The following is a 25,013-nucleotide window of genomic DNA, read 5'->3' as shown; positions in this document are numbered from 1 at the left end:
TCAAAGTAGTTTTGATTTGCATTTCTCTGATGATTAAGGATGATGAGCTTTTTTTCATGTGTTTGTAGTTTGTACATCTGTCTTCTTTAGAGAAGTTTCCCTTCAAGTCCCTTGTCCACCCTGTGATGGGATCAACTGTTCTTTTCTTACTAATACGTTTGAGTTCTCTGTGGATTCTGGTTATTAGACCTTTATCAGAGGTATAACCTGCAAATATTTTCTCCCATTCTGAGGGCTGTCTCTTTGCTTTACTTACTATGTTCTTGGCTGTTCAGAAGCTTTTTAGTTTGATCATGTCCCAGTAGTGTATTTTTGACACTGCTTCAATTGCCTGGGGAGTCCTCCTCAAAAATATTCACCCAGGCTGATTCCTTCAAGAGTTTTCCCTGCACTTTCTTCAAGTATTTTTATCGTTTCACGTCTTAAGTTTAAATCTTTTATCCAGTGAAAGTCTATCTTAGTTAATGGTGAAAGGTGTGGGTCCAGTTTCAATCTTCTATAGGTTGCCAGCCAGTTCACCTAGTACCATTTGTTAAATAGGGAATCTTTCCCCCACTGAATGTTTTTAATTGGCTTGTAAAAGATCAAATAATGGTAAGTAGCTGGATTCATCTCTTGGTTCTCTATTTTGTTCCAGACATCTACTTCTCTGTTTTTGTGCCAATGCCCTGCTGTTTTGATCACTATCAATTTATAGTACAGTCTCAGGTCTAGTAGTGTGATTCCCCCTGCTGTCTTTTTTTGGCTATTTGAGGTTTTATCTGATTCCATATAAAACGAAGTATTATTTTTTCAAGATGTTTAAAATGTGACAATGGAGTTTTAATAGGAATTGCATTAAAATTATATATTGGTTTGGGTAGTATAGACATTTTAACAATGTTGGTTTTTCCCAGCCCTGAGCATGGTAAGTTGTTTCATTTGTTAACATCTTCAGCTATTTCTTAAAGTTTCATAGTTCTCTTTGTAGAGATCTTTCACGTCCTTTGTTAGGTATACTCCCAAATATTTCATCTTCTTTGGCACTACTGTGAAAGGAATAGAGTCCTTAACTGTTTTTTTGGCTTGGTTATTGTAGGTATATATAAAGGCTACAGATTTATGGGTGTTGATTGTGTAGTCTGAGACATTGCTGTATTCCTTGATCACTTCTAAAAGTTTTGTAGTAGAATCCCCAGTGTTTTCCAGATATACAATCATATCATCTGTGAAGAGTGAAAGTATGATCTCTTCTGACCCTATGTGGATACCCTTGATCGCCTTTTCTTCCCTAATTGCAATGGCTAAAAATTCCATTACAATGTAAAGAGCAATGGTGACAATGGGCAACCTTGCCTGGTTCCTGATCTAAGTGGAAATGATTTAAATTTAACTTCATTCAATACGATATTGGCTGTGGGTTTGCTGTAGATGGCCTCTATTAGTTTAAGAAATGTCCCTTCTATACCAGTTTTCTTAAGTGTTCTGATCATGAAGGATGCTGGATATTACCAAAAGCTTTTTCTGCATCAATTAAAAGAATCATATGGTCCTTATTTTTTAGTTTGTTTATGTGACACTAGGGCACTCTACAGAGGGCAAAAAACTGAAACTCTGTCTCTAAAAAAAACCCAAAAAACAAAAAACAAATATGTGAATTACCTAATAATTACATGAATTTTAAATGAATAATTATATAAATTAAAAGGAAGTATATCTGAAAAGCACAAAGACAGGATATCAACAACCTAATGAATCATCTTAAAGAAATGCAAAGGGAAGAGCAACCAATCCCAAAACCAGCAGAAGAAAAGAAATAATCAAAATTAAACCTGAAATAAATGAAATTGAAAACAAAAGAATCATTCAGAAAACTAAAGAAAATGTTGGTTCTTCACAAAGATAAAGAAAATCAATAAATCAATGGCCAGATTAACTAGAAACAGGAAAGTAAAATCTTTAAGATATCAATCAGAAACAAAAAGGGGGAAATAACAACTGATACCCTAGAGATACAAGAGATTATCTCTTTCTACTACAAAAAACTCTATGCCCAGAAATTCGACAATGTAGAGAAAATGGATCAATACAAGGAAGCATACCATCTTCCTAGGCTTAACTAGGAAGAAATAGATCTCTTAAGCACATCAATATCAAGCACTGAGACTGAAGAAACAATAAAAAAGCTTCCAACAGAAAAAAGCCCTCAACCAGTTGGTTTCATACCAGAATTCTATCATGTCTTCAAAGATGAGCTTAAACCATGCAGCACCTGTGGCTCAAAGGAGTAGGGCGCTGGCCCCATATACTGGAGGTGGTGGGATCAAAACCAGCCCCAGCCAAAAACTGCAAAATAATAATAATAATAATAATAATATGAGCTTGTACCTATATTGCAGAAACTCTTCTAAAAAATGAGAAGGAAGGAACCTTCCCGTTTGTTCTATGAAGCAAACATCATCCTGATTCCAAAACCATGAAAAAATCCAACTAAAAAGGAGAGCTACAGACCAATTTCACTAATGAACGTCCAAGCAAAAGTACTCAACAAAATCTAATGGATAGATTGAAGATACACATTAAAAAAAATTACACATTACAAGCAAGTGGGCTTCATCCCAGGGATGCAGGGCTGGTTTAACATATGCAAATCCATAAATGTAATTTACCATATCAATAGAAACAAAAAAGGCTATATGATTCTTTCAATAATTGCAAAAAAGCATTTGATAAAATTTAGCATCCTTTTATAATAAGAACATTTCTGGAAGCCAATTGAAGATATCTTTGACAAACTCACAGCTAATATCATACTGAATGGGGTTAAACCAAAAGCTTTCCCACTTAGAAGTAGAGCCAGACAAGGATGTCCACTATTGCTACTACTATTCAACATAGATCTGGGAATTCTAGCTAATACAATCAAGCAAGAGCAGGATATAAAGGGCAGCAAGAAGGGGGCAGAGGAGGTCAAACCATCACTTTTGCTGCTGACATGATCTCACACTTAGAAAACTCTGGGTACTCAAGCACAAAACTCCTGGATGTGAAATGTAGTAACATCTCAGGGTATAAAATCAATGTTCACAAATCAGTAGTCTTTGTATATACACCAATAAGAGCCAAGTTGAGAAGCAAATCAAGGACACAATTCCCTTCACAGTAGCTTCCAGCAAAATGAAATACTTAGGAACATACCTAAGAGAAGAAGTGAAGGGTCTTTACAAAGAGAATTTTGAAACCCTAAGAAAAGAAATAGTAGAAGACATTAAAAATGGAAGAACATACCATGCTTTTGGCTGAGAAGAATTGACATTGTCAAAATGTCTTTTCTATGCAAAGTAATCTATAGATTCAATGCAATCCCCAGTAAAATACCAACATAAAACATTGAAGTACCAGAAAATACAGTATTTTATTTTGTATGGACCCAGAAAATACTCTGAATAGCCAAAGCTTTTCTTAGTTAAAAAAAAAAAAACAAAGTTGGAAGCATCACCCTACCAGACGTCAGGTTATGTTACAAGTCTACAGAATAATAGGGTATTGGCACAAAAATAGATACATAGACATATGGAAGAGAATAGAAAACCAAGATATGAAACCAGTCTCTAGTTGCCATCTGATCTTTGATAAACCAAACAAAAGCAGACAGTAGGGAAAAGAACCCTATTCAACAAATGGTGCTGGAGGAATTGCATAACCACGTGTAAAAGACTGAAACTGGAACCACACTTGTTACCACTTTCAAAATGTGACTCCAGATGGACAAAAGACTTAAATCTAAGACATGAAATGGTAAAACTTCTAGAAGAAAGTATGAGAAAAACTGTTGAGGATGTTGAACTGGAAAGATTTTATGACTAAGACTGCAGCAGCAATCACAACAACAAAAATAAACAAATGGGTTTTAATTAAGCTGAAAAGCTTCTGCAAAGCTAAAGTCACAACAAGTAAAGGAAAAGACAACCTTCAGAATGGGAAAAGATATTTGCATGTTATGAATCTGACAAAGGTTGATAACTAGAATCTACAGAGAACTCAAATTAATCAACAACAAAAAACAGCAAACAATCCATTCTACCACTGGGCAAGTGATGTGAACAGAACCATCTATGAGGAAGACAGATGAATGGCTAACAAACATTTGAAAATATGCTCATCGTCTCTGATCATCAGAGAACTTCAGATCAAAACCACCATGAGATATCACCTAACACCACACAGAATAATAGTCCACATCACAGTCTCAAAGCTGCAGATGCTGGCAGGGATGTGAAGAGAGGGAAACACTTTCACACTGTTGGTGGGAATGCAAACTAATACCAGCTTTTTGGAAGTAAGTATGGAGAATCCTGAAAGAACTCAAATTAGACCTCCCATTTGATTCTGCAATCCCGTTACTAGGCATGTACTCAGAAGAAAAAATTCATTTTATCTTAAGGACATTTGCACTAGATTGTTTTTCCTCAGCTCAATTACAATCATCAAAATGTGGAAACAAGCTAAATGCCCACCAACCCAGGAATGAATTAACAAGCTGTGGTATATGCATACCATGGCATACTATCCAGCCATGAAAAGATAGAGATGTTACATCTTATAGGTTTACCCGGATGGAGGTGAAACACATTCTTCTTGCTAAAGTATCCCAAGAATGGAGGAACAAGAATACAATGTATTCAATACTAATATGAAGCTAGTAGATGATCTAACACATTCACATAAGAAAAAAACTCAAATCAGTTCAATGAGGGAGCAGGAGAAGGAGTGAGCAGGATGGGAGGATGGGTGTGCTCCCACTTAAGGGGCACAATTGTAGGGTGGTTGTCACACCTCTTGGGGGCTGAACACAATAATAAGGGGGAGTTCACCGAATAAATGCAAACATTGTAACCAAATTCTTTGTACCCACAAATTAAGCTCAAACAATAAAATAGAAGCAGTAATAAATGTTTACTAATTATCTTTTAAAGGTGTGTTGGATGCTTAATAGGTAATAAGAATCATTCTAAGGCTCCTGGAAGTCATAAAAAAAAGTATGGTAATGTCTCAGGATATAAAATCAATGTCCACAAATCAGTTGCTTTTGAATACGCCAATAACAGTCAAGATGAGCGGTTAATTAAGGTCACAACTCCCTTCACCATAGCTTCAAAGAAAATGAAATATCTAGGAATATACCTAACAAAGGAGGTAAAGGGCGTCTACAAAGAAAATTATGAACCCTAAGAAAGGAAATAGCAGAGGATATTAACAAATGGAAGAACATACCATGCTCCTGGCTGGGAAGAATCAACATTGTTTTTTTTTTTTTTTTATTACTGGGGATTCATTGAGGGTACAATAAGCCAGGTTACATTGATTGCAATTGTTAGGCAAAGTCCCTCTTGCAATCATGTCTTGCCCCCATAAAGTGTGACACACACCAAGGCCCCACCCCCTTCCCTCCATCCCTCTTTCTGCTTTTCCTCCCTCCCCATAACCTTAATTGTCATTAATTGTCCTCATACCAAAATTGAGTACATAGGATTCATGCTTCTCCATTCTTGTGATGCTTTACTAAAAATAATGTCTTCCACTTCCATCCAGGTTAATGTGAAGGATGTAAAGTCTCCATTTTTTTTAGTGGCTGAATAGTATTCCATGGTGTACATATACCACAGCTTGTTAATCCAATCCTGGGTTGGTGGGCATTTAGGCTGTTTCCACATTTTGGCGATTGTAAATTAAGCTGCAATAAACAGTCTAGTGCAAGTGTCCTTATGATAAAAGGATTTTTTTCCTTCTGGGTAGATGCCCAGTAAAGGGATTGCAGGATGAAACGGGAGGTCTAGCATGAGGGCTTTGAGGTTACTCCATACTTCCTTCCAGAAAGGTTGTACTAGTTTGCAGTCCCACCAGCAGTGTAAAGGTGTTCCCTTCTCTCCACATCCACGCCAGCATCAGCAGTTTTGAGATTCTGTGACGTGGGCCATTCTCGCTGGGGTTAGATGGTGTCTCAGGGTGGTTTTGATTTGCATTTCTCTAATATATAGAGATGATGAACATTTTTTTATATGTTTGTTAGCCATTCGTCTGTCATCTTTAGAGAAGGTTCTATCCATGTCTCTTGCCCATTGATATATGGAATTATTGGCTTTTTTCATGTGGATTAATTTGAGTTCTCTATAGATCCTAGTTATCAAGCTTTTGTCTGATTGAAAATATGCAAATATCCTTTCCCATTGTGTAGGTTGCCTCTTTGCTTTGGTTATTGTGTCCTTAGCTGTACAGAAGCTTTTCAGTTTAATGAAGTCCCATTTGTTTATTTTTGTTGTTGCAATCGCCATGGTAGTCTTCTTCATGAAGTCTTTCCCCAGGCCAATATCTTCCAGTGTTTTTTCCTATGCTTTCTTGGAGGATTTTTATTGTTTCATGCCTTAAATTTAAGTCCTTTATCGATCTTCAATCAATTTTTGTGAGTGGGGAAAGGTGTGGGTCCAGTTTCAGTCTTTTACATGTAGACATCCAGTTCTCCCAACACCATTTATTGAATAGGGAGTCTTTCGCCCAAGGTATGTTCTTGTTTGGTTTATCGAAGATTAGGTGGTTGTAGGATGTTAGTTTCATTTCTTGGTTTTCAATTCAATTCCAAGTGTCTATGTCTCTGTTTTTGCGCCAGTACCATGCTGTCTTGACCACTATGGCTTTGTAGTACAGACTAAAATCTTGTATACTGATGCCCCCAGGTTTATTTTTATTACTAAGAACTGCCTTAGTTATATGGGGTTTTTTCCAATTCCATACAAAACGCAGAATCATTTTCTCCAAATCTTGAAAGTACGATGTTGGTATTTTGATAGGAATGGCATTGAATAGGTAGATTCCTTTGGGAAGTATAGACATTTTAACAATGTTGATTCTTCCCATCCATGAGCATGGTGTGGTCTTCCATTTGTTAATATCCTCTGCTATTTCCTTTCTGAGGATTTCATAATTTTCTTTATAGAGGTAAAGAAAATGCTGACGTCTGGTAGGGTGATGCTTCCACCTCCTTCGTTAGGTATATTCCTAGGTATTTCATTTTCTTTGAAACTATGGTGAAGGGAGTTGTATCCTTAATTAGCTTCTCATCTTGACTGTTATTGGTGTATACAAAGGCTACTGACTTGTGGACATTGATTTTATATCCTGAAACATTACTGTATTTTTTGATGACTTCTAGGAGTCTTGTGGTTGAGTCTTTGGGGTTCTCTAAGTATAAGATCGTGTCATCAGCAAAGAGGGAGAGTTTGATCTCCTCTGCTCCCATTTGGATTCCCTTTATTTCCTTGTCTTGCCTAATTGTATTGGCTTGAACTTCCAGCACTATGTTGAATAGTAAAGGTGATTGAGGACAACCTTGTCTGGTTCCAGTTCTAAGGGGAAAAGCTTTCATTCAGTTTTACTCCATTGAGTAAAATATTAGCTGTGGGTTTGTCATAGATAGCTTCAATCAGTTTTAGAAATGTGCCACCTATGCCTATACTCTTCAGCGTTCTAATTAGAAAAGGATGCTGGATTTTATCAAATGCTTTTTCTGCATCTATTGAGAGGATCGTGTGATCTTTATTTTTACCTCTTTTAATATGGTAGATAACGTTTATGAACTTGCGTATGTTAAACCAGCCTTGCATCCCTGGGATGAAGCCTACTTGATCATGATGAATGACTTTTTTGATGATAAGCTGTAATCTATTGGCTAGGATTTTGTTGAGAATTTTTGCATCTATATTCATGAGTGAGATTGGTCTGAAATTCTCCTTTTTCTTTGGTCTTTTCCTGGTTTTGGTATCAGCGTGATGTTTGCTTCATAGAATGTGTTGGGGAAGATTCCTTCTTCCTCAAGTTTTTGGAATAATTTCTGCAATACAGGAATAAGCTCTTCCTTGAAGGTTTGATAGAATTCTGGTGTGAAGCCATCTGTACCAGGGCATTTTTTGGCTGGAAGATTTTTTATTGTTTCTTTGATCTCAGTGCTTGAAATTGGTCTGTTCAGGAGCTCTATTTCTTCCTGGCTTAGTCTAGGGAGAGGGTGTGATTCCAAATATTGATCCATTTCCTTCACATTGTCAAATTTCTGGGCATAGAGTTTCTGGTAGTATTCAGAGATGATCTCTTGTATCTCTGTGGGATCAGTTGTTATTTCCCCTTTATCATTTCTGATTGAGGTTACTAGAGATTTTACTTTTCTATTCCTTGTTAGTTTGGCCAATGGTTTATCTATTTTATTTATTTTTTCAAAAAACCAACTCCTTGCTTCATTAATTTTCTGAATGATTCTTTTGTTTTCAAATTCATTGATCTCTGATTTGCTTTTGGATATTTCTTTTCTTCTACTGAGTTTAGGCTTAGATTGTTCTTCTTTTTCCAATTCCATAAGATGGCTTGTGAGATTGTTGATGCACTCTCTTTCCATTTTTCTAATGTAGGCATCTAAAGCGATAAATTTTCCTCTCAAAACTGCTTTTGCAGTATCCCACAGGTTTTGGTAGCTTGTGTCTTCATTGTCGTTATGCTCAAGGAAGTGAATGATTTCCTGTTTTGTTTCTTCCTGCACCCATCTGTTATTCAACAGAAGATTGTTTAATTTCCATGCCTTTGTGTGGGGTCAAGCGTTTTTGTTAGAGTTGAGTTCCACCTTTAGTGCCTTATGGTCTGAGAAGATACAAGGTAAAATTTCAATTCTTTTGATTCTGTTGATATTTGTTTTGTGTCCCAGGATATGATCAACTTTGGAGAATGTTCCATGGGGTGATGAGAAGATTGTATATTCTTTATCTTTGGGGTGGAGTGTTCTATACGCATCTATCAAGCACAGTTGTTCTCGGGTCTCATTTAAATCTCTTATATTCTTCTCATCACCCCATGGAACATTCTCCAAAATTGATCATATCCTGGGACACAAAACAAATGTTAACAGAATCAAAAGAATTGAAATTTTACCTTGTATCTTCTCAGACAATAAGGCACTAAAGGTGGAACTCAACTCTAACAAAAATGCTCGACCCCACCCAAAGGCATGGAAACTAAACAATCTTCTGTTGAATAACAGATGGGTGCAGGAAGAAATAAAACAGGAAATCATTCACTTCCTTGAGCATAACGACAATGAAGACACAAGCTACCAAAACCTGTGGGATACTGCAAAAGCAGTTTTGAGAGGAAAATTCATTGCTTTAGATGCCTACATTTGAAAAACAGAAAGAGAGCACATCAACAATCTCACAAGAGATCTTATGGAATTGGAAAAAGAAGAACAATCTAAGCCTAAACTCAGTAGAAGAAAAGAAATATCCAAAAGCAAATCAGAGATCAATGAATTTGAAAACAAAAGAATCATTCAGAAAATTAATGAAACAAGGAGTTGGTTTCTTGAAAAAATAAATAAAATAGATAAACCATTGGCCAGACTAATGAGGAATAGAAAAGCAAAATCTCTAGTAACCTCAATCAGAAATGATAAAGGGGAAATAACAACTGATCCCACAGAGATACAAGAGATCATCTCTGAATACTACCAGAAACTCTATGCCCAGAAATTGGACAATGTGAAGGAAATGGATAAATATTTGGAATCACACCCTCTCCCTAGACTTAGCCAGGAAGAAATAGAGCTCCTGAACAGACCAATTTCAAGCACTGAGATCAAAGAAACAATAAAAAATCTTCCAACCAAAAAATGCCCTGGTCCAGATGGCTTCACTCCAGAATTCTATCAAACCTTCAAGGAAGAGCTTATTCCTGTATTGCAGAAATTATTCCAAAAACTTGAGGAAGAAGGAATCTTCCCCAACACATTCTATGAAGCAAACATCACCCTGATACCAAAACCAGGAAAAGACCCAAAGAAAAAGGAGAATTTCAGACCAATCTCACTCATGAATATAGATGCAAAAATTCTCAACAAAATCCTAGCCAATAGATTACAGCTTACCATCAAAAAGTCATTCATCATGATCAAGTAGGCTTCATCCCAGGGATGCAAGGCTGGTTTAACATACGCAAGTTCATAAACGTTATCCACCATATTAACAGAGGCAAAAATAAGGATCACATGATCCTCTCAATAGATGCAGAAAAAGCATTTGATAAAATCCAGCATCCTTTTCTAATTAGAACACTGAAGAGTGTAGGCATAGGTGGCACATTTCTAAAACTGATTGAAGCTATCTATGACAAACCCACAGCCAATATTTTACTGAATGGAGTAAAACTGAAAGCTTTTCCTCTTAGAACTGGAACCAGACAAGGTTGTCCTCTGTCACCTTTACTATTCAACGTAGTGCTGGAAGTTCTAGCCAATACAATTAGGCAAGACAAGGAAATCAAGGGAATCCAAATGGGAGCAGAGGAGGTCAAACTCTCCCTCTTTGCTGACGACATGATCTTATACTTAGAGAACCCGAAAGACTCAACCACAAGACTCCTAGAAGTCATCAAAAAATACAGTAATGTTTCAGGATATAAAATCAATGTCCACAAGTCAGTAGCCTTTGTATACACCAATAACAGTCAAGATGAGAAGCTAATTAAGGACACAACTCCTTTCACCATAGTTTCAAAGAAAATGAAATACCTAGGAATATACTAACGATGAGGTGAAGGACCTTTATAAAGAAAACTATGAAATCTTCAGAAAGGAAATAGCAGAGGATATTAACAAATGGAAGAACATACCATGCTCATGGCTGGGAAGAATCAACATTGTTAAAATGTCTATACTTCCCAAAGCAATCTACCTATTCAATGCCAATCCTGTCAAAATACCAACATCGTACTTTCAAGATTTGGAAAAAATGATTGTGCATTTTGTATGGAACCGGAAATAACCCCGTATAGCTAAGGCTGTTCTTAGTAATAAAAATAAAGCTGGGGGCATCAGCATACCAGATTTTAGTCTGTATTACAAAGCAATAGTGCTCAAGACAGTATGGTACTGGCACAAAAACAGTGACATAGACACTTGGAATTGAATTGAAAACCAAGAAATGAAACTAACATCTTACAACCACCTAATCTTTGATAAACCAAACAAGAACATACCTTGGGGGAAAGACTCCCTATTCAATAAATGGTGTTGGGAGAACTGGATGTCTACATGTAAAAGACTGAAACTGGACCCACACCTTTCCCCACTCACAAAAATTGATTCAAGATCAATAAAGGACTTAAATTTAAGGCATGAAACAATAAAAATCCTCCAAGAAAGCATAGGAAAAACACTGGAAGATATTGGCCTGGGGAAAGACTTCATGAAGAAGACTGCCATGGCAATTGCAACAACAACAAAAATAAACAAATGGGACTTCATTAAACTGAAAAGCTTCTGTACAGCTAAGGAGACAATAACCAAAGCAAAGAGACAACCTACACAAGGGGAAAGGATATTTGCATATTTTCAATCAGACAAAAGCTTGATAACTAGGATCTATAGAGAACTCAAATTAATCCACATGAAAAAAGCCAACAATCCCTTATATCAATGGGCAAGAGACATGAATAGAACCTTCTCTAAAGATGACAGACGAATGGCTAACAAACACATGAAAAAATGTTCATCATCTCTATATATTAGAGAAATGCAAATCAAAACAACCCTGAGATATCCTCTAACCCCAGTGAGAATGGCCCACATCACAAAATCTCAAAACTGCTGATGCTGGCGTGGATGTGGAGAGAAGGGAACACTTTTACACTGCTGGTGGGACTGCAAACTAGTACAACCTTTCTGGAAGGAAGTATGGAGAAACCTCAAAGCACTCAAGCTAGACCTCCCATTTGATCCTGCAATCCCTTTACTGGGCATCTACCCAGACGGAAAAAAATCCTTTTATCATAAGGACACTTGTACTAGACTGTTTATTGCAGCTCAATTTATAATCGCCAAAATGTGGAAACAGCCTAAATGCCCACCAACCCAGGAATGGATTAACAAGCTGTGGTATATGTATACCATGGAATACTATTCAGCCATTAAAAAAATGGAGACTTTACATCCTTCGTATTAACCTGGATGGAAGTGGAAGACATTATTCTTAGTAAAGCATCACAAGAATGTAGAAGCATGAATCCTATGTACTCAATTTTGATATGAGGACAATTAATGACAATTAAGGTTATTGGGGGGGAAGCAGAAAGAAGGATGGAGGGAGGGGGGTGGGGCCTTGGTGTGTGTCACACTTTATGGGGGCAAGACATGATTGCAAGAGGGACTTTACCTAACAATTGCAATCTGTGTAACCTGGCTTATTTAATTAACCTCTTGTAATTAACCTCTTAATTAACCTCTTGTAATTGTAGATGTTAAACATGACTTGAGTATGTCATGTACCAGTGTACCCTCAATGAATCCCCAACAATAAAAAAACAAAAACAAAAAAAAACAAAGTGGGTGTCAGTTGAGTTCGGAGAACGGACTCTGCGCGCCGCCTCGCATCCTTATTTTGCAGCACACTCACCTTTTCCTTCCATGGACCATTCAAGACATTGTTCCAGTGAATATGGTTTATTAAACCAATTGATTGCATTCCAGAAAAAATAACGAGATACGATCATATCTTTGGGATTTCTCATGAGATAAATCACCTTAAAGGAAAAATAGGATAAAGAAAAATGAATACATTTATTTTCTACTCCTTTGGATCTTCGTAAAACTGGAGAAAAATGTAATTCTTAGACAAAGTGTAATAACGATCATTGGTTTTTTTTTTTCTTTTTTTTTTTAATTAAATCATAGCTGTGTACATTAATGTGATCATGGGGCACCATACACTAGTTTCATAGACCGTTTGACACATTTTCATCACACTGGTTAACATAGACTTCCCCAGTGTGATCATTGGGTTTTTATAAATAAATTACTTGAGGCATTCATTAATGAAATATAAAATTGAAATTTCCTATGAAGTACTTACTGTTTCAAGAATATGACAATGGAAGAGGAAAGCATTGTCTGTGCCCTCTGGGGTATACTGGCATACTCACCACGGGCAGCAACCAGAGGGTTTCAAAACCTGGGTGGTATTTCAGGGTGTACAGAGGGTGCCATAAAGTGTATGTACATTAGAACAAAGGAGAAAATTCTATTAAAATTGTAATACTCAATATTCCCTGATAATGGAAGATGAATACAAGTCACACATAGCACCTCTTGTAATTGTAGATGTTAAACATGACTTGAGTATTACAAATTATTTCCTCTGTTAATATATGTATACATTTTTTTACACCCTCTGTATTTTTGTACTGTAGTTTAAAGAGCTATACCAGGAGAATGGATTAATACATTATGATGAGTTATAGATATGTAGAAATATATATCCATATGTACACCCAAGGCCATGGATGAGTCTCACAGAAATCATTGTGACTGAAATAGGCCAGGCATCCAATACTTCATACAGCATGACTCAATTTCTATATGAAGTTCAAGAACAAGCAAAACTAATTTATGGGTTAAATCAGGTGGATGTTTACCTCTGTGTGTGGGCATTGACGGGGAAGAGGCATGAGGGATTGGAAGTGTTATCAATTTGGACCTAGATGAGGGTTAGTTGCCCAGTGTGTATATATGTCATATTCCTCCAGGTAATACTTGAGATTGCTCCACACACAGAGACACACACATACCCCTACTCACGTACACAGGAAAAATTACTTATCATTTGGGCATCTAAATTTTCCTTTGGATTCTGTACCCACTCACTTTGTGACATTACTCTAGTCCTTTGCTCTCTCTGGGCCTCAGTTTCCCCACACAGAAAGTCAATTCATGTGGCTGCTCATCTCCAAAGACAGCTACACACAGTAGAACACAGTGGTTGGAAAAACTACCACAGCTGCATTTCAGCATTGACTTATAAACTTCTGGTTCCTACGTGAACATTTCTGCTTTTTCTCAGTAGCAAGAAACAATTACTGAATTATGTTTTTTTTTTTAGAATAACAAAAAATATTTTATTAAAACTTAAGATTTACAGAAGTTTCCAGACAAGCCATACAAAATGGTCACAAGCTTTTTTTTGAAGGGGGGGGAATTTACACTTGACAGCAAAGTCACGATGTTGTTAGTGAGGACTGTGATGTTTGTTTAATGTTCCCATTTTGGTTCGAACAATCAAGCTTGTCCATCTACAATGTCTAAATAAAGTTAGACTTGGCTAGAGAGGATATTCTAAAGAACTGGTTAGCTGCAATTAGATTACCATAAAAAGAGGGAAAGGAGCCCATAAAATTAAAATAAAACTACCTTCCCCCCAAAAAATAAAAGGTAAAATAAAATAAAAACACCCACACCCTTGCAGGCAACCCTGACAACTACCTTCATTCACAGTGCTTTATACTTAAACCATGATGGGGGAAATGAATAAAAGCAGAGAGGGGCCACTGCTTTTAAACGTTTTGCAACAATCCAGATGATACTTCTAGCCTCTGCTCATGCTTTACAACAGTGAATCAGGTCAAGACATAGATTTGCTAATGTGCATTTAATCACCAAAGGACTGAAGGTGTCTGGGCTTTTATTCTGTAATGTTTCTAAGACTGTGTCCATTAAATGCAAACAAAAAAGGAAGAATCTTGGCAGAACAGGAGAAGTGATGCACACTTGATGATCGGATTGATTTAAATATTATTCATGGCATATAGCCTAGTCCATGCTCTAGCTGTTTCTATGGGCTTTGTTGGTCTTCCACTGCTCCGTTACATCATTTGCTAATGGATCATCTGGATTGGGAGCACTTAACAAAGCCTGGATGGATAGCAGAACTGTGCGGATCTGCAGTGCTGGGGACCATTTATCTTTCAAAATATCTAAACATATTCTTCCCAACTTGTCTACATTAGGATGATAAATTTTGGTCATGAAATGTACTTTAGAAGCTGCCATTGGGTATTCTTCTGGAAGGAATAGTTCGAGTTTAAAAGTCCTTCCCTCAAAGGGGAAATCTTGGGGGCCAGCAATAACCACATGAAAATAACAGGCGTTACTCTTATCTGGTTCTGCTTTAATGCCAGGAACTGGTTCCACCAGCAAATGCTGGGTTTTCTTGATAATCCTGCGGGGGCAGCCTGGCCATCTTGTCAGATCCCGAGTTCGGCCTCTGGTCTCGTCTCAGGCTCCGCTCGCCTCACCTACTGAATTATGTTTGACTCACTATTTTTTTAGAATAATACAAAGGGGCTTTTCTAGTATATGCTGCAGTTATAAATTCTATATGGGCCTAAAATGCACTTTTCCTTTATTTATTTATTTATAGACAATCTTACTCTATCACCCTGGTATTCAATGCCATGGCGTCATCATTGCTCACAGCAACCTCAATTTCTTAGGATTAGGCGATCCTTTTGCCTCAGCTTTTCAGTACTTGGGACTATAGGGTACCCCCCCACCACACACACACACAATGGCCAGATAGTGTTTCTATTTCTAGTAGAGGCAGGGTCTCACTCTTGCTAAGGCTGGTTTCACAATCCTGAGATCGAGCAATTCACCTGCCTTGACCTCCCAGAGTGCTAGGAATATAGGCATGAGCCATCACACGCTGTCTAAAGTATGGTTTTCTAAGATTCTGGCATTATCATGCCACTTTATGCCTGATTTGTATCTGGCTGGCATAGTGTGTGGAATGGTTCTTATCCTTGCACTCAACTATAGTCCCTGGAACAGCCACACTAGCATCCCCTAAGACAGAATCTCAGGTCCCATCCAGATCTATGAAATGACAATGCATTTCATCAAGGTCTGCATGGCTCGGCACCTGTAGCACAGAGATAGTACCTGTACACAGTGGTATGTGTAGTCACATACACTGAGGCTGGCGGATTCAAACCCAGCCCAGGACAGCTAAACAATAATAACAACTGCACGAAAAAAATAGCTCGGCGTTGTTGGGGGCTCCTGTAGTCCCAGCAACTTGGGAGGATGAGGCAAGACAATCACTTAAGCCCAAGAGTTTGAGGTTGCTGTGAGCTGTGATGCCAAGGCACTCTACTGAGGGCGACAAAGTGAGACCCTGTCTCAAAAAAACAAAAACAACAGAAGCAAGGTCTCCAGGTGCTTATAGGCACATTAACATTTGAAATGCATTGGTCATACATGTCATGCATTGTGCACTGACCTTGGCCTTGGAACTGAAGAAAGACTTGGGGAAGAGATGGATGGGGAGGTGGGAGGTGAGCAAGCGTGGGCCCTCCATCTTATTTGCTAATGCAAGTCCAGCCTCAAGCTCTATCCAGGGTGAGCGGTCCCAGATGGGCACAGACCGGACCCAGTTGGTATCCCCCCTGGACTGAATCAGGCAGAGAATCTCAATCAACCAGTTTGTTCCTGGATAAGGAAGACAATATGAATGTCACTCATTTCAATCTGACTTAAAAAATTCTGGTAAAATAGACATAACATAAAATGTACCATTTCTAAGTGTACAGAAATGCTCCTAGTGGTGCATAACCAACCTCCATTATTTTTTAATCTTCTAAAATTGGAACTCTGTACTTAATTAACAGCAATTCCTCATTCCACTCCCCTCCCCATCTCAGCCCCTGGCAACCACCTTTGTACTTTGCCTCTGTGAACTCCATTGCTCTAGCCATCTTATGTAAGTAGAACCAAGGAGCCTGTGCATTTTTGTGAGTGGTTCACTTAATTCAGTGTAGTGTCCTCAAGGCTTATCCCGGCTCTAGCGTGCATCAGCATTTTCTTCCTTGTGAAGGATGAGTCACACTCCACTGTATCTACATGCCACAGTTTGTATATTCCTCACCTGTCAATGGGTGTTAGGGTTGCTGCCAACTTTTGGCCATTTCATTATTTTATACTTCTCACATGTATTGAATTAAGTTCAGAACACCAGATACGAGTGAAGATGTGGAGAAAGAAGACCCTGTATCCAGAAATTGTTGGCCATTTCCTTAAGTCTAATAATTCCCTTTGCTTTTGAGTTTTCAGGGCCCTGCCACTTGCAGGGCCTTTGAGCTCAGTCTGGCCCATCTGCAGACTCTTACCTTCCAGCCCTGTTCTCAGTGAGATATGATCTACATCTTTCAGTCCTTTGGATTTGTCAGACTCTTTTCTGTGGCCTATCACCCAGGATGCTTCTTTTATGTGAAAATATCCCTTCTCACCAAAGAATTTCCCTTTCATTCTTTTTATTTCAATTTAGACTCCGTTTCTTCCATTAGGACTTCAGGCGTCATCCTTCTCCTTGCGGTTACACTGTAATGAACAAATTCCGCCACTGAGAGGCCACCAGTCACCCGCGTAAAAAACAAAGGAGTGACTTTATTCAAGCATATGCTCCAGCCGTGCCTCCGGCAGGATTCTGCTCAGAGGAGGACCACAAGGTGGAAATGAAGGCAGGTTTTATACTCTTTGGCTTGATGCATTTTGGGTTGAAGTAAAACGCAGGGGTAATTTCCCAAGGGAAACCGGGACCAAGTTGGGGGGTTGGTCCACAGGGACTGACGTAACTTAGGAGGTTTAGGATTGTCTGGCTCTACCCAGAACTGACCTGGCCTGGAGGTTGTGAGAACAAAGGAGTGTATGTGGGACTGGCTGGCTCTACCAGGAACTGACCCCCAACCCCCACCAGGCTGTGACACTTGGGAGGGCTGGCCCCCCTGAGAAGGGCAGGGGCTCCCTGAGCCATCTTCCCCGCCATCCTGGCCGTGGCGCACCGTCACCGTGGGGCGGTCTCCCGCCGACCCCGAATCCACCAGAGCCCCCCAACCCCAACCCGAGCGACGCCGAGGAGTGGGTCTTCCATAGCCACATTTCCCCTGCCCCACCGCGGAGTGAGGATCGGGTGCTGGGCTCTTCAACACACACCTTAATCAGCGTTAGGATTCACTCCTCTGGGTTCTAATACTGTAGATTATTCCTTCTGAACTTACACATCTGACTGTGTAATTCCTTGGCTGAATCCTTTTCTCTGAATGAACGTGGTGCTAGCTATAATGCGCCCCCACTCCAAAGCATTGCACATTGTCTGGCTTGTAGAGAGTGCAACAGTCAGGCCCAGAGACAGCAGCTCATGCCTGTCATCCCAACACTTTGTAAGGCTGCAGCAGGAGGATTGCTTTTGAGGTCAGCAGTTCAAGACCAGCCTGAGCTATATAGCAAGACCCCATCTCTATAAAAAGTAAAAAATAATTAGCTTGGCTTGGTGGTACATGCCTATAGTTTCAGATACTTGGGAAGATCTCTTGAGCCCAGGAATGTGAGGCTGCAGAAAGCCATGATTGGGCCACTGCACCGCAGCTGGGCCACAGAGTGAGACCCTTTCTCACACATCAAAGAAAAGAAGAAAGAAATCACTCCAATCCTCTACTGAAATAATGAGGAACACAGCTACAGCCTTTCTCAGTTCAGGATTCTGTTCTCTTACCTGATTTGGGGTAAGTCACTGTCACGACATCTTCATCCTTCACCACAAACTCTTCTTGTACTTTTCTCAGGAGTTCAGGGCTGTAATGGGCCTTTGGGAAAGGTGTCCCTTCACACCAAAAGAGGTTGTCTGACATGACCATCAGCAACTTGTACTTGGTGTGAGGGTTTCAGGTGCAGCCAGTGCTGGAGTCTGTGGCACCTGCTGGCCGATGAGTTGTGAGTTAATCTCTGCCCAGTTAGTTGCAAATTTACCTGGCTGGTACAGAGAAGTAAACATTGTGACTCACAGTTCAAAGATAAATAATACAAGGCAATTGTGAACTCAGAAAACATTCTGGGGGGAGTTTGAGTTCATAGGGTGAACTGGAAATTCAGTAACAAAGGCAATGGCGTAGTAATCTGTGCATATCTGAAAGTACTTATTATAAGCATTGCACATATACAGAAAAATTGCAAAGAGAGTCCAGAGGATTCCCATAGTCTACAGTTCATTCAGATTTCCTTCATTTTTACCTAATGTCTTTTTTGTGCTTCAAAATCCCATCCAGGGAGTCACATTACATATAGTGGCCAACATAGCTGTCCACATGGCCATTTGTGGGGCTTAGACCACAGGTGTCAGGAAGTGCTGCCCTGGGGAAGAGCTCAGATGGAAGGAGGAGGAAAGTCTATCCCCCAGGGTCTGAGGCTGACCCAGGAGTTATCTGAAGCCAGCAGGCCTAGTCAGGGCTCCACAGTCTCTGCCATAATCCACATATCTGGTTCAGACTGAAGATTTATGTATTAACATATATACTAACTCTGCACCCTGTGGGGCTTTCAGTAATAAGCATCCAGAAATGTATCAAATAGTCACTTTCACATAGCAAGTGAATTATTCTCAGCAACATTCTGTACATATTTCCATACCTCAGGGAAGGCAGAACACTTTCTGCTATGAACAGCTAGCACATAAAGTTATCTATTCCCAGTGATGTTATTTGGGTCTGTGTGATCATTTTTGGGCCATGAAAATATCAGCATGTGGAAGGGAACATGTTCCCTGAAAAAGCAATCTGGTAATCCACAGTGCTGTGATGAGGAGCAGGTGTTCTGGTTTCAGACAGCCAATGTGTAAATCCTTTTCCTTCTCTACCCAGGGTCAAATCTGGGCTGGGAACTTGCTTGCTGTGTGTCCTTGAGCCAACATCTTAACCTTTCTGTGGCTTAGCTCCTCCTTCTCTCAAATGGGGAAACTAATAGCACCTACTTGGTAGGGTTCTCAGTAACATTGAGATAATTCAACATTTTGTAAAGTCCTTAGAGTCTGGCACAAAGGAAGCTAGAGTGCAGTGGCATAACCATAGCTCACTGCACCCTCACACTACTTGTCTCAGGTGATCCTCCTGCCTCAGCCTCCGGAGTAGCTGGGACTATCGGCGTGCACCACTGTGCCCATCCTTTTCCTTTTTTGTGGGGAGGCACTGTTGCTTTTGCTCAGGCTGGTCTGGAACTCCTGAGCTCAAGAAATCCTCCCACCTGGGCCTCCCAGAGTGCTAGGAGTACAGGCATGAGCCACTGTGCCCGGCCAATGTAGTCCCGGCCAATATACTTCTGTTTGATCAACATTATGCATTTGCACTTAACCCCCAAAAGTACATGTTGATCTGTCTTTCCCTTATAGCTCTCTGGCCTGTGGAATTTGCAGATGTCATTTGTATTTGCTGTTACTCTCAGAGGAGATTGAAGTTGTTTCCAGAAATCTTTTTCTGTTATCAGCGGTTCTCAACCTGTGGGTTGCCACCCTTTTTGGGGGTTGAATGACCCTTTCACATTAGGGGTTGCCTAATGTTGGATATTTACATTAAGATTCATAACAGTAGCAAAATTACAGTTATGAAGTAGCAACAAAAATAATTTTATGGTTGGGGGCACCACAACATGAGGAACTGCATTCAAGGGTTGCAGCATTGGGAAGGTTGAGAACCACTTACATCAATACTGATGCTCAAAGTAGGCTCCCCCAGGGATACCTGGCTATCTGGAGTGTGTTTTTATGCATAATATTTCCACACAGGCAGGTCCTGTTTCCTACCTCATTGGCCTTTCACTGCCCTTCACTGTCTGTTCACTACCCCTAGTTATCATCTGATCTCGTAACTCCAAGACACTGTCTGCAATGCAGGAGGTGGCTGCTGGTGTGTTGGCGCCAGATGCCTTCAAGCCCAAGAAGAACTGTGGAGCCTGGGGCAGGTATGATGGGCCTCTATTCAGCTCACAGCGGCCAGTGAGCAGGCATGGAGGGTCCAGAAGGTCCCCTGCACTACTATATCCAAGGGGAACAGTAGTGGCACAATGCCGAACAGAAGTCCCACAGTGACCATGTGGTAGTCCTCCAAAGGTGACCTCATTGCGCACAGTAACAGCTGTAGTTAGGGCTATTGAAGGAAAACATGGTGGCTTCCTGTACCTTAAAAACCACAGGCCAGGAAGCCCACATACTCCATCTAGCCTCCACTATCAGTATTCATCCCTCTATTTATACCCATATATTATTGATTACGCAATTTCCAAGATGTCATTGGAGTAGATGACAACACTAATGCTTGGTGGATGTTATGTTCACATTTAGTAACTACTCTGAGTTGAATTCTATTGCCAAAAATATACATCCACTTCCCAACTCTAGGTACTTGTGCCAATGACCTTTGCAGACAAGGTATTAGCCGGGTGACTGAGTTCAGATGAGGTTATTAGGGTGGGTCCTAATCCAATATGTCTGGCACCCTTATAAGAAGAAAAGAGACGCAGAGAGACACACACAGAGAATGCCCCTTAGGTCAGGAGGACAGGCTCACGCCTATCATCCCAGCACTCTGTGAGACTAAGGCAGGAGATTGCTTGAGGCCAGGAGATCGGACAAGCTTGAATGACTTAGGGAGAGAGATCTTATCTCTATATAAAAATTTCAAAGAAAACTTAGCCAGGCGTGCTGGCACACATCAGCATTCCCAGTTACTTGGGAGGTTGGAGGCAGGCAGATCCCCTCAATCCGGGAATTCAAGGTTACAAAGAGCTATGATGGTGCCCCTACACTCCAGCCTGGGCAACAGAGTGAGACCCTGTCTGTAGAAAAAGAAACAATGAGAGAAAACAAGCCAAGTAATGACAAAGACAGAGACTGGTGTGACGCATTGACACGCCAGGGACACCAGGAACTGCCCCCACTACCAGACCTGAGGGAAAGGCCTGGCGCAGACTCTCCCCTGGGGCTGAAGAGAGAGCAGGGTCCTGCCGAGAGCTTGATGTCAGACCTCTGGCCTTCAGAGCTGTGAGAGAAGAAATTTCTGTTGTTTGAAACTCACCAGTTTGTGGGTCTTAGTTATAGCAGCCCTAAAAATGAATCCCCCACCCCGCTAAGCTGGGGCCAGCCTGGGATGCAGTGGTTCAATCATACCTACCTGTAAACTTGAAATCCTTGGCTCAAGTGATCCTCTTGCCCTGGGCTCAGGGTGGCTGGAACCACAGGCTTGTGCCACCGGACTTGGCTAATCTTTTTTTTATTTTTGCTGACACAGGGCCTCACCATGTTGCCCAACCTGTTCTAAAATTCTGGGTTCAAGCATTCAAGTTGTTTTTGGACACACTTTTGGATAATACTTCATTATTATGTAGAATTCTATATGTTTGAAACACTACAAACATTTCAAACTATCTGGGATGCCATTACATGATTAGGGAGTACCATGGTAATTCTTAACAAGGAAGTAGTCAAAGATACGAAGATTTCATATCTCAAGGTTCCAGGATGAAATAGTAGGTTTTATGCAATGACCCCCAGTCATGGACAGGTACAGGGATAGAAGAACAAATATCACTATCCCCAAAGGATCCAGAACTATCTTAGACATTATTCCCAGGGGAACAGATCCTGAGGAAGATCTGCCATCGTCTCCTGGAATAGTTTATCAAAGACTTCAGCTTGGGCCACCCTGAAGTGATTTTTCCAGTCCCCAGTTATGCCTGGATAACAGGAAACAGGCACTCAGGTCAGGTGGTGGGGTCAGACCCAAGCATGTCTCCTCCTCGGTCTGTTCCTATTGTCCATCCTCATGGACACCATGGTTAATACAGTGTAATGACCAGTAGTCCCCTGGTGGGCCCTTGTGCCACCTGGCACCACACTTGTTCACAATGCTGCCTGCCCTAGAGATGACTTCTTACCTCCTCCTCTCTCCCAGCCCCTCCTTGTGCACAGTCCCTCCACGGTCATGCCCACTGTGTCTGCTGATACACCCAGAATTGAGCCACTTCCCACCACCCCACCTTCTACCACCACGACCTAAGCCAACATCATTTCTCTCCTGCATTGTGGTGACAGACTGTAAGCAGTCCCTGTGCTTGGGACTGCTCTCCTGTATCAGTTAGTCTCAGACATAAGCCCTCTGACCCCTTGCAAAGGGAAGACTCTTCCCTCTCCTTACGTGTTCAAGTTGAATGACTCTTAGTTTCACTCAGACAAGTGTGTCAGGTGCTTGTCAGGCTCCCAGTGATCTGTTCTTCCAGATGTGTCTATCTCCTGCCTGTTTCCCCTTTCCAGTCTTTGCTCCAAGGCAGTCTTCTCAGTGAGGTTTTCTCACCCCCCAATTTAGAACTGCCAGTCCCCATCCTGCTCTATTTTCCTTCTTAACACTTCCCACTTCCCTGCAGCATGGGCTCTATGCGGTTCTCTTTTTTTTTTTTTTTTGTAGAGACGGAGTCTCACTGTACCGCCCTTGGGTAGAGTGCCGTGGCGTCACACGGCTCACAGCAACCTCTAACTCTCGGGCTTACGCGATTCTCTTGCCTCAGCCTCCCAAGCAGCTGGGACTACAGGCGCCCGCCACAACGCCCGGCTATTTTTCTGTTGCAGTTTGGCCGGGGCTGGGTCCGAACCTGCCACCCTCGGCATATGGGGCCGGCGCCCTACTCACTGAGCCACAGAGGTGCAGGTGTAGAACATGTATCCTTGATGTAAAATTCATAAGGTTTAGCATGTTGCAACTTTTATTTTAAATTGCAACAGAGTTAGTGTTTCAAGGAGAGACAGACATAGAGTAAATATCAATAAATAGTTGCTAAAAGGATGAATAAAAGAATTAAAAAATGTCCTGAGCACAGTAACTTAAACCTGTAATGCTGTGACTACGGAGGGCCAGGTGGGAGGATTGCTTGACCCAAGGTGTTTCAGACCATCTTGGGCAACCTAGGGAGACCCCTGTCCCTACTAAAAATAAGAATAATCAGATGGGCCCCGTGGTGCATGCCAGTAATTCCAGCTACTGAGGCAGCTGAGGTAGGAGGATTACTTGGTTCCTGGATTTGAGGCTGCAGTGAGTTAAGATCACACCACTGCATTCCATTCTGGGTGACAGAGGAAGACTAACTCAAAAAAGAAAAAAAAATTCACTAATATTATCTCCATTTGACATGTGAGGGGGAAAAAAACAAAACCTTGAGAAGTTGCATTGTTGAAGTGATGGATTGGGATTTGAAGCCAAAGATTTGTATGCCAAAAGTAACACCCTTAATTACATGTTATATTATTATTTGATAAAGCACATAAATTAATATTTACATATATCAATATATTAAATATATTAACAAAGAATGATATATCATCTTATATAAGCTGATAATTTATAGATGTAATTTCATATTTATGTAGTAGAAATGATTTGTAATTGGCGCCCTGTAAAAATCCATTGTTCTCCTGTGTCATCTTCTTCTTCTTTTTTTTTTTTTAATAAATCATAGCTGTGTACATTAATGCGATCATGGGGCACCATACACTGGTTTTATAGACTGTTTGACACATTTTCATCACACTGGTTAACATAGCCTTCCTGGCATTTTCTTAGTTATTGTGTTAAGACATTTATATTCTACATTTACTAAGTTTCACATGTACCCTTGTAAGATGCACCGCAGTTGTAATCCCACTAATCACCCTCCTGCCACCCATCCTTCAACCTCCCTCCCCTCCTTCTCCCCCTTCCCTCTATTCTTAGGTTATAACTGGGTTATAGCTTTCATGTGAAAGTCATAAATTCATTTCATAGTAGGGCTGAGTACATTGGATACTTTTTCATCCATTCTTCAGATACTTAGTAAGAAGAATATGTTCAAGCTCCATCCATGTAAACATGAAACAGGTAAAGTCTCCATCTTTCTTTAAGGCTGCATAATATTCCATGGTGTACCACAATTTATTAATCCATTCATGGATCGTTGGGCACTTGGTCTTTTTCCATGACTTAGCAATTATGAATTGGGCTGTAATAAACAGTCTGGTACAAATATCTTTGTTATGATGTCATGGAGGGCTTTACTTGTGCTTACAATAGGGGCTAACAGCTGAGATGAGGAGGGTTTGAGTGAGTCAACTCCATTTGCTCATCCCACAAAGCATTTCTCCCGTCCCCTCCTCAGGGGGTCTCCTCAGTGTTTGTGTGGGCTGCAGGCACTCAGAGAAACTTCATCCATCCTGGGATGGTTACCTGACAGATGAGAAATCATTTAGATTCTCTCTCTTAAAAATTTGACATAGTAAGATGTCCATTCTACAAAAAATGACCAGGTTAATTAGCTCCTTCTGCTAGGC

General features: G+C 40.4%; 1 protein-coding gene and 1 pseudogene across 9 annotated transcripts in view; both read right to left on the bottom strand.

Moving 5' to 3' along the window:
• The window catches only part of LOC128595776 (sulfotransferase 2A1-like), a 370,742-nt gene that overhangs the window by 14,185 nt on the left and 331,544 nt on the right, over positions 1–25,013 (bottom strand). For 4 of the 9 annotated variants that reach the window (XM_053604741.1, XM_053604738.1, XM_053604734.1 and 1 more), the window contains 3 exons: positions 18,390–18,647; positions 16,122–16,330; positions 12,462–12,588 (listed from right to left, as the gene is read on the bottom strand). In XM_053604741.1, the coding sequence (XP_053460716.1) occupies positions 12,462–12,588; positions 16,122–16,330; positions 18,390–18,531 (478 nt within the window). In that variant the 5' untranslated portion in view covers positions 18,532–18,647. Of the gene's footprint in view, positions 1–12,461; positions 12,589–16,121; positions 16,331–17,007; positions 17,219–18,389; positions 18,648–21,606; positions 21,700–21,831; positions 21,970–25,013 lie in introns of those variants that run through there. The other 5 variants (XM_053604736.1, XM_053604737.1, XM_053604735.1 and 2 more) reach the window with 5 other exon arrangements.
• On the bottom strand, positions 14,025–16,110 carry LOC128595620 (ubiquitin-conjugating enzyme E2 N-like; annotated as a pseudogene).

This window comes from Nycticebus coucang, chromosome 10 (assembly GCF_027406575.1).
Source record: "Nycticebus coucang isolate mNycCou1 chromosome 10, mNycCou1.pri, whole genome shotgun sequence".
In the NCBI taxonomy this organism is placed as follows: Eukaryota; Metazoa; Chordata; class Mammalia; order Primates; family Lorisidae; genus Nycticebus; species Nycticebus coucang.
The sequence above is the reverse complement of the archived record's forward strand: the minus strand, read 5'-3'. Positions and strand labels throughout refer to the sequence as shown.